General features: G+C 41.7%; 1 protein-coding gene across 1 annotated transcript; it reads left to right on the forward strand.

Annotated features, from left to right (window-relative positions):
* Positions 1–453: 453 nt before the first annotated feature.
* Positions 454–10,196, forward strand: LOC306836075 (protein NLRC3-like). The gene is made up of 11 exons (XM_079362975.1): positions 454–537; positions 1,791–1,870; positions 3,512–3,613; positions 3,732–3,845; positions 5,168–5,246; positions 5,378–5,588; positions 5,706–7,506; positions 7,586–7,759; positions 8,180–8,353; positions 8,653–8,699; positions 8,852–10,196. The coding sequence occupies exons 1-11, from the start codon at positions 511–513 to the stop codon at positions 9,403–9,405; spliced, it is 3,363 nt and encodes a 1,120-aa protein (XP_079219101.1). The 5' UTR covers positions 454–510; the 3' UTR covers positions 9,406–10,196.
* The last annotated feature ends 235 nt before the right edge of the window (positions 10,197–10,431 follow it).

Below are 10,431 nucleotides of genomic sequence, written 5' to 3' on the forward strand. Positions count from 1 at the left end.
GAAGATATGACTTATCGTCACTTTTCCATGTGTAGAATCACATCAAAAAAAGAAACGTATCTGTGTGGTTGAATCCCCTTTATCTGCCCGCCCTCAATCTTCCGATCATCCAGCTCATTATTTCTGTCTCCGGCCTGCATAGTTTGTTTGTGAATCACCGTATGATAGACAATCTAAAAATGTGAGGTATGACAGTTATGAAACACCTGCAGCCTTCAGGAATGAGAAGAACGACAGAAGGAACATTCGTGTGTGTGTGTGTGTGTGTGTGTGTGTGTGTGTGTGTGTGTGTGTGTGTGTGTGTGTGTGTGTGTGTGTGTGTGTGTGTGTGTGTGTGTGTGTGTGTGTGTGTGTGTGTGTGTGTCTCTGAGTCTGTGAGACACTTTTGATTGTTTGTCTTTGTAATGACTTTGTAATGACGTTGACACGTCACGTCATAGACAGATGCGTCACGTGAGCGCCGCTTCCTTTTGGTCCAGTCTAGTTTCATTTTGAAAACTTGTGTCCTTTATGTCGCAGCTTTTTCCACATTTAAAGGTTTGTGATATTTTCTCTATTTGACTTGTGAATGACTCTGTGCTCATGTTGTCTTTATTTAGTGTTTAGCTCCAGTGGCTGGACGGAACTAATCCTCAGCTCTACCTACATTTATAAAGGAGGAGTAGTTTCAGTGATTGTGTTGAGCTGCTCGGTTAATGATTAATCGATTGATGATTGTTTGGGGGTTATTATGAGCTGCGATTGGACGAAGTAGTGGACCAAGAGCGATATGCTGAAGAACCTGTCAGAGTCAGTCAGATAGAAAACAAAACAAAAGAAGTGATCAGTCTTCACAGGGCATTGTGGGTGTCAAAGTTTTGATTTGACATTGCAGCTCCTCTTCTCTGGAAAGTGTCATGAGTTTTGTTGTGAGGTTATCGTTATTTCATTTCATTTCAATTCATCTTATTTAATGTCCACGATGTGGACATTTGTCTTTGATCTCATAAAAACAACAACACTTACACACAGACATCTTTAGGGCAAAAGGCAGGACAGCAATGAAAGAGACATTACAACACATCAACAGGACATGGTGTTCTGTGACCCAATTGCAAACTCGTGATGATGAAGTATTCTCAATCTATACCTTTTTTTTTTTTTTTTTTTTCCTCCAGCCGATATGTGAGCAGCATGTATTAATTTTAGTGTTAAACTCAATTTCCACTCCTCGGAATAAAGGATTTCCTTCCATTAATATTCTCAGCAAAAGGACAATGTTAAGTTATAACGTTCACGGGCCACCAAATTGGAATATCTACTAACATAAAAAAAATATCTTGTTATATAAAAAAAGTTTCATGTTATGATCTAAAACTAATCAGTAAGATTCAGAATACAAGTTCCAAATGTTGTGATCAGAATCAATTTAATTTGACAGATTTTGGTCATCGCCCTTAGAGTCGTACCTCGATGGTTCTGTTGAACAGAAAGCTTTTCATTGCAATCAGTACTAAACACTTTGTAAGAAGACTTTAACATATAATAAGTCAGTATTAGTATCATCTTTGAAAATGTACTGTATAATTTATATACAAATATTTGTAGTCTGGGATGACTCTAACAAATGTGGTTGAGTTGACAGATAGTCTGTGGAGTTAAATATCAGGCATGTTTAATATTTAATCAACACAGTTTGTTCATGTTTGATGTCTCTTTAAGAAAAACTAACCATAAATATAAATGGTTTCCTGATGACAGGTTTAATGTTTGTCACATGAGTAACTGTAGTATGTGCACTTGCTTCCCAGGTGTTGTGTTTGGGTGAAGGTGGCTCCTCTATGGACCGGAGGGAGGACAGAGATGACGTCCCCGCCTCCAAAAGGAAGAGGTGAGAAAAACACCATACCGCCTCTCTCCTCTGTGACACAACGTGTTTGACTCTCCATTTGAAACAAACACGTGAATCTCCTCAGAAGTGTGTAGCAGTCTAACGAAACAGGGCAAAGGCTCTCAGATTACCCTGAGGAAGCGAAACTGTCAGAACAACAAGCGTCACAATGACCAAACAAAAAACATGGGTATGAGTCAATCAGTTGACTAAAAAAAGAGTTGTTCAAAACACGTTAGAAGACGAGGAACACAACAACCTTTCAATGTATTCAAGAGTAGATTTTTTTTTTTTTTAAAGATGTTTTGTGGGAAATTTTAGTTGGATAGGACAGCTGATGAGAGATTTCAGATTTGAACCCGCTTCTACAGCGATGACAGTAACCTCTGTGCATAGGGCGCGCAAAATAACCACCAGGCTGCTGGCACCTTTAGAGAAGTGTTTCTTAAGAGTGCCATTAAAAATACTTTTTTTTTTTAAAATAACTTTTCCACAATATGGAAAAAAAAATCCCCACAGACACGAAGTGCAGCATTTAACCAAACACATTCAAGACAACGTGCTCTGCTCAACATGTCTTTCTACATAAAACGAGTTTGTTGGCATTCTTTACTGTCAAGATTCAAATGTGTTTACATCACCAACGTAAAGAAAAGTACCCAAGCAACCCTACTGCTTAAGACGTTTAACTCCATTTTGTTTCATTTGACTTCCTATTCAGTTATCGTTCAGATGTCTTTTTTTATGTTATGGATTGAAAATGATTTTGCGGAGAGGAAGGTGACACACTGGGCTGATGTCTACATGATTAGTTGGTCACACAAGCTGCGTGGTGCCTGCACACTGCAGAGTCGCATGATGAACAAATGACGTGGCAAATATTCACTTTAAGCATCAACATTTTGTTCATCCTAACATCAGCAGAGCTATATAAGTCCTTTATATTTGTTTTAAAATGAGTTGTACAAAGAACAACAACTGCTTTGTTTTGGACTCTTCCCTTTAATTGGATTGGAAATCAACAAGAAGAGAGGAAATGTGGGAAGAACGAGAAAGGGATGACATGTTGCATTCAAGTGCAGTGACAATTACAGCTCCTCTTTAAGGGTCATCTGCTCCATGAACTGAGCTGAACCAGAGCCCCAGTTCACTAACTGTTCGTTAGAGAGCGACACCACAGAGATTACTGATGAAGCCGTAATTACTGTGCTAAAGCATTTGATCATAAAAGTGTTTAACATTAAATTTGGAGGTTCTCTGAAACATGTCAACAGTCAATAGTTTCAATATATTCAAATTCAGATGAGCTTATTATGTATCAACACAACATGTTTAGTCTTCAGGGGCCCCAGCAGAGGGCGCTTGTGTTTTGCACAATATACCAATCTCAGTGTAATGCTAATAAGAATACTTGAATGAACTATATTAACACTGTTAAAAATAGGAGATTAATGAAAATTGATGGCAACTGATGACAAATTGAATCATTGATATAATTTCACAAGATAAAAATGATCACCTCAGAGGACCTCAAGGGCTTTGCAGTATTCAAAATGTTTCAATTTAACATATTTTCAATAAGTCTTCATTACAATGAGAAGTTTTCTGATTTATTTTAACTTTAGTGGCTTTTTTTGACAGAATCGATCAGATGCTGCACGGCCTTGAACCCAGCTGTGTGTCCTTGAAAAGTACCACGTCTAAGGATGTTCCTCTTATGTTCAAACGCCCTGACAATGAGAGGTAAAGATTAAAAAAAAAAAAAAAAAAAAAACTGGACAAAGAGATCTGGTAACTAATTAAAGATGAAATCTGTTTTCTGTCCAAACTGCCTTTTTATCTGAGCTGCTTATGTTTTCAGGCTTCTCCAGCAGAGACCAGACACTTGTGAACGGACGTGTCTGTCCATTAAAAGCAACCAATCAAAGGACACTTATATTTACTTTAAAGGAGAACCTCCATCTGCTGAGCCGCTGTAAGTTGTAACTGATAGTATAGGTGAAAAAATATCTTGACATAACAAAATGTTTCATAGATAGATAGATAGATAGATAGATAGATAGATAGATAGATAGATAGATAGATAGATAGATAGCCAAACGGCTGTCTTGTCAGGTATCATCCATTGGATGCCACTTTCAGAGGTATCTCCCTGTTGGAGTCCCTTGATAAAGGTGTGGTCCACTGGTAAAACCTGTTGTACCTCAGCCTTGATCTCCTCCTTCCTGTTTAAAAACCCCCCCAAAAAACCCCCCACATTTATTTAACCTTCATCTATTCAGGAAGAGAAACTCATTGAGATTAAAAATCTTGCTGGTCAAAGAAACAGTTTGTTATGTCCTGCTTGAATTATTTATATAACGTTATAATTGTTTTGTCAGGCGAGTACTTGAGGGTTTGAATCTAATTTAAGCAGCAAGTGCAGGGATCGATGTTAAGCTGTGATCTGCAGTAAAGATAGGCGAGGGTAATTTAATTACTGTACAAAGCGTAATGGCCGGGTGTCCATGTATTGAGTCTTCTAAGCTTGTTTAACTGATATATTTTCCACTGATGAGTGCTGTAAGAATAAAATGTGAAAAAAGGAAAAAGAGTTGTGTAAAGGCGTGTGGCCTTCATATCAGCATCTGAAGTCTTTGGTCAGAAGACCTTGATCGTTGCTTCCTCTTCGTGTCATGAGACGTAGCCTGAACCTAAAGTGAAATTGGAATGGAGAAGTCGTCAGGACGTGGGCAGAGGGAAATGATCAACGCGCTGCTTAAAGGCAAATTGGTGCCACCGACTGTAAACCGACTGTTCTCTAAAGTCTGACTCTGAGCAGGTCCACGACAGTAGCTGGGGCTCTCCCGGGGTATCTGCTGGAACTAAGTGTGATTTATGATTTAAAACACTTTGTGACTGTGGCTCAGTGGTCGAGTCGCCTGTCTCTCAGTTCCCCAGCTCCTGCAGCTGCATGTCTGACGTGTCGTCAAGCAAGACGCTGAACCCCAAGTGTCTCCCGCTGCTTCGTCAGCGGTGAGGGAATGTGTATGAATGGGAGTTTATACTGATGAACGCTGGACTCACGGTCATCAGTGTGACCTGCGGTGTGACAGCGTAGAAGACTAGATAAGCTCAAGTCCATTTACAAACACCTGCAGACTGAGCTGTTTCTTCTCTGTTGGCTTTCATAAGACGTTTCCACGACACTATTTCATCTAATTTACTATTTGACACTGAAAGAGTAACTTTTAAGTTTGTGTGTTTCTCTGTGCAGACAGACACGGGATGAGATTTTTCTTTGTGATTATTCCACAGGAATGATGAGCAAAGCACAGAAGCTCCTGGAGGTCAATCTGCCCAGCTGCATCAAGAACCCCTCGACTCCTTATTCTTGGTCTGTACATCTCCAGCAACTATATGTACTTTTTGATCTGCCACAGTTATCCCTTCCCTGCAGCCTTTGAGGCATTTGTTGGTCCCATGACGTAGTTTGAGCGTGTCTTCCGATTTCATTTTCTATTCCAGCTCCTTCAGGATAACATTGTCAGTTTTGTGAAGGACGAGCTGAAGAAGATCCGCAGGATTCTGAGTTCAGACTGCTCACAATGCTTCGAGAGCCAGAGGGATGGGGAGGATGCAGTACAGAAAAGGAGCAGCAGAGAAGCTTTTCTGAAGATCACCTTGGACTTCTTGAGAATAATGAAGCAGGAGGAGCTGGCTGACTGTCTGCAGTGCAGTAAGAACTTTAACGTGCTGGATAAATATTTACAGAAATCTCAAGAGATCAGAGAATATTTATTCCTATAGTCATTTATCAAGCAAAGTTTTTACATGTTCATTTGTGTTCATTCAGGATATCCTGTTCAAGTTTGCGCGCAGCGTAAAGTGAAATCTCACCTGAAGGAGAAGTTCCAGCGCGTCTTTGAGGGGATCGTTAAAGCAGGAAACCAAACCTTTCTAAACCAGATCTACACGGAGCTTTTCATCACAGAGGGAGGGAGCGGAGGGAACGAACAACACGAGGTCAGACTGATTGAAACGGCATTCAGAAAACAATGCAAAGCAGAAACAACGATAAGACAAGAAGACATCTTTAAACCCTCCCCTGGAACAGATGTACCGATCAGAACAGTGATGACAAAGGGAGTGGCTGGCATCGGGAAAACCGTGTTAACGCAGAAGTTCAGCCTGGACTGGGCAGAAGACAAAGCCAACCAGGACTTACAGTTTGTGTTTCCGCTCACTTTTCGAGAGCTGAATGTGCTGAAAGACAAAAAGTTCAGCTTAGTTGAACTTGTTCATCACTTCTTCACTGAAACCAAAGAAGCAGGAATCTGGAGGTTTGAAGAACGCCGGGTTTTGTTCATATTTGACGGTCTGGATGAGTGTCGGCTTCCTCTGGATTTCCACAACAATGAGACCCTGACCCGTGTCACCGAGCCCTCTTCGGTGGATGCGCTGCTGACAAATCTCATCAAGGGGAAACTGCTTCCCTCTGCTCGCCTCTGGATCACCACACGACCTGCGGCAGCCAATCAGATCCCTCCTGAGTGTATTGACAGGGTGACAGAGGTCAGAGGGTTCACTGACCCTCAGAAGGAGGAATACTTCAGGAAGAGATTCAGCGATAAGAAACAAGCCAGCAGAACTGTCTCCCAAATCAAGACATCACCCATCCTGAACATCATGTGCCACATCCCGGTCTTCTGCTGGATCACTGCCACAGTTTCCGAAGAGGTGTTTGAGACCAGAGCAGGAGTAGATCTGCCTAAGACCCTGACTGAGATGTACGTCCTCTTCCTGGTGGTTCAGACCAAACGGAACACCAAGTATAATAGAGGCGCTGAGACAGATTCACACTGGACCGACACAAGCAAAAAGACGATTGTGTCTCTCGGGAAACTTGCTTTCGAGCAACTGCAGAAAGGCAACATGATCTTCTACGAATCAGACCTGGCAGAGTGCGGCATCGATGTCACGGCAGCATCCCTGACCTCAGGTTTGTTCACGCAGATCTTTAAAGAGGAGAGAGGACTGTACCAAGATAAGGTGTTCTGCTTTGTCCATCTGAGTGTTCAGGAGTTTCTGGCTGCTATTCATGTCCATCAGACCTTCATTAACTCTGGTGTCAATCTGCTAGCTGATGGACAAGCAACATCCAATGATTCTCATATGAAGAAACACAAAGGTGCAATGACACAGTTCTACCAGAGCGCTGTGGATAAAGCTTTAAAGAGCCAGAACGGACACCTGGACTTGTTCCTCCGCTTCCTCGTGGGCCTTTCTCTGCAGACCAACCAGAGTCTCCTGCGAGGCCTGCTGGTGACGACCGAAAACAGTTCACAGATCAATCAGGAAACTGTGCAGTACATCAAGATGAAGATCAGTGAAGATCTCTCTTCTGAGAAGAGCATCAACATGTTCCACTGTCTGAACGAACTGAATGATCGTTCGCTAGTGGAGGAGATCCAACAGTGCCTGAGATCAGAAAGACTCTCTGCCAGTGAGCTCTCTCCGGCTCACTGGTCAGCTCTGGTCTTCATTTTACTTTCATCCGAAAAAGACCTGGATGTGTTTGACCTGAAGAAATACTCTGCTTCAGAGGAGGCTCTTCTGAGGCTGCTGCCAGTGGTCAAAGTCTCCAACAAAGCCCTGTAAGCACATAGCGAGCGATAGTAAAATACACTGTCATCTTTGAAAGATCTTTTAAAAACGTCATCATTGTGTCCTCAGGCTGAGTGGCTGCGACCTCTCAGAGAAAAGCTTCAAGGCTCTGTCTTCAGTCCTGAGCTGCCCGTCCTGTAGTCTGAGAGACCTGGACCTGAGTAACAACGACCTTCACGATTCAGGAGTCGAGCTACTTTCTGAAGCACTCAAGAGTCCACACTGCACTCTGGAAACTATCCGGTCAGTATTTGTAGACCAACTGATAGATTCAACCGATGTGAACTTAAACCCTGAGGTGTCCGTCTGTCTATCAACACATGTCTCATATGTCTACCAGTAGTGTTGTGATATGTTGATGGACCTCCGTGGAAGACTTTTATGACTGAATGTTGAAGCTCCGGTCAGGAAAGATTTTCACGCCGAGGCTGACTCTTTGCAGATTTTGTCATGTTCAAACATTTTTTTTTGTTGTTGTTTTTTTACAAAAATCTTATTCTGCTTTCTTTAAACTGTCAATTATATTTCACTTATCAAGAGTCATTGCAGTTCATCACTTCACGTGACACCTACCACCCAGCAGCAGTTTTAAACAAATGTTCAGTCTTTCTGACGTTGCTTTTGAATTTTCATACCCTCAGCTGATGTGACGTATATTTGCAGGCTGTCAGGCTGTCTGATCACAGACGTAGGCTGCGCTGCTCTGGCCTCAGCTCTAAGCGTCAACCCTTACTATGTGAGAAAGCTGGACCTGAGCTACAATCACCCAGGAGAGACTGGAGTGAAGGTGCTTTCTGCTGGACTGGAACAGCCAGAGTGGAGACTAAATACTCTCAGGTATGACGAACCTTGTGTTTAAGTTTTTAAAATCTTCTAATATGAGGCATAATCAGCATCATATCAGCAACATGTTATAAATGACAACACTTTAATGTGACATCGGAGATCTTTTGGAAATATAAATTGTTGAAAATAATGCAGTTGTCTTCCAATTTAGTTGAATTCCCCCCACAGAACGGCTCATTGATATCAGTGCTTCATGAGAAGGTGTAGAATAACCAGCCACTGTGCATAATGTGATAAGATAATCTGATGCTGAAACCTTATATGCTGGTCTGACCCCATGCTCCTTTCAGGTTGGAGCCTGATGGAGATCAGTGGTTGAGACCAGGTCTGAGCAAGTGTGAGTGTGTTTTCATTTGAGTCATGAAAACAAAGCAGCGCCACATTCAACCATTGACTTCATTTGTGTGTATTTCTGATGCCATGAGGGTGTCAATCAGTGGTCATGTGATTAATTAATAACTGCAGCTCTCATCTCATTTCATCCATCAGATTCCTGTGAACTCACTTTTGACACGAACACAGTAAACGGAAATATCGAACTCGCTGCCGGACACAGAAGGGGGACATACGTGAGGGAGGATCAGTCGTATCCTGATCATCCAGAAAGGTTCGACAAGTGTCCTCAGTTGCTGTGCGAAACTGGCCTGACTGGTCGCTGTTACTGGGAGGTGGAGTGGAGTGGGCTGGTGTATGTATCCGTGAGCTACAGAGGAATCAGCAGAAGAGGAGACAGATTTGACAGCAGGTTTGGGAGGAATGATCAGTCCTGGAGTCTGGAGTGCTCTGAAGACGGTTACTGTTTCTGGCACAATAACAAAGCCATATACATTACCTCCTCCTCCTCCGTCTCTAACAGAGTAGCAGTGTATGTGGACTGTCTTACTGGCACTCTGTCCTTCTACAAAGTGTCATCTGATAAACTGATCAACCTCCACACTTCCAACACCACATTCACTGAACGTCTTTATCCTGGGTTTGGCCTGGGTTTCTGGCCTAACAGATTTGGTTCTTCAGCATCTCTGTGTTCTCTCTCGGAGAGATGATCTGTCTCAGAAAACATCTTTCCGTGTGTGTTTGTGGGAGTGTTTGTACATCTATATATATAAATATGGTCATTCAATTTAAAAGAGAATGAAAACCCTGTAGATAGGTGTAAAAAGGGATTCATAGGTGAAAGGGGTTAACTGGTGGCTGCTCGTTTTCAATTTCTTTTTATACAAAAGTTTCTACTTTTCATTTCAAAGTCGTGTTTGAGAAACAGATTTAAAGTCTTTCAGGAGAAAGGTCAGAAACTACTCAAGCGTGAGACTTGCAGAATCTTTATATTTGAAGCAGTCATACAGAGGTTTTGTTTTTGCCCAACATTGTCAGAGTCCTTTACCGTTTTACTTTGTAGTATTTTATATATTGTGGTCACCATATTCATTGTTATCAGATATAACTTCATGTGACTTTATATTCTCTATCAGATTTTGATATTGACTGTTTATTGCTACACATTGTTCTATTTATTGAAATCATGTTTTTAATAAGATGAATCTCTCATCGCCCTTTCATCACCTGTTCCACATTGTCTGTGTGTTGTTGTTTTATTTATTCATATGCTGCTTTAAGTCAGCCGTCGGGTTACTTGTTGGGAACCTCAGCTCTCATGGCATCTTGAACTTTTCCCAGCAAGGCTGAGTGTTCAAAACCAGTTAGTGTTTCAGTGCTTTTTAGGAAGTGCCCATTTTGTTTTAAGATATTCAATGTACTCATTGCTTCCAAGTAAATGTACCTGATAGCCGAGTGGCTTCCCTTCTTCTTCATCTGTGAATAAAACATCTTAAAGGTCTGTATGGGTTGAAAAATCTCATTTTTATTGGAACTATTTTTGACTTTCTCATCTGTTCTCAGTTATGCTGTAACACAATCAGTCCCACCGCTCTTTCCATGCAGCCTGTTCCTCACCTTACCAGTAACTCCCAGGAACTGCGAGGTCCTTCCTGGTTTTGTCTTGTCTTCACCGAAGATGCAAACTTTCTTGTTCCAGACATAGCATCATCTTCGCCCACATCACATTTCATTTA

Source organism: Symphodus melops, assembly GCF_947650265.1.
Source record: "Symphodus melops genome assembly, chromosome: 15".
Lineage (NCBI taxonomy): Eukaryota > Metazoa > Chordata > Actinopteri > Labriformes > Labridae > Symphodus > Symphodus melops.

Bases quoted from the DNA above. Each gene is read 5' to 3' on its own strand.
- LOC306836075 (XM_079362975.1), top strand. From the start codon at position 511: ATGTCGCAGCTTTTTCCACATTTAAAG. The intron at 1,871-3,511 runs GTGAGAAAAACA...TTTTTTTGACAG, and splicing joins CCCGCCTCCAAAAGGAAGAG to AATCGATCAGATGCTGCACG. The intron at 5,589-5,705 runs GTAAGAACTTTA...GTGTTCATTCAG, and splicing joins GGCTGACTGTCTGCAGTGCA to GATATCCTGTTCAAGTTTGC.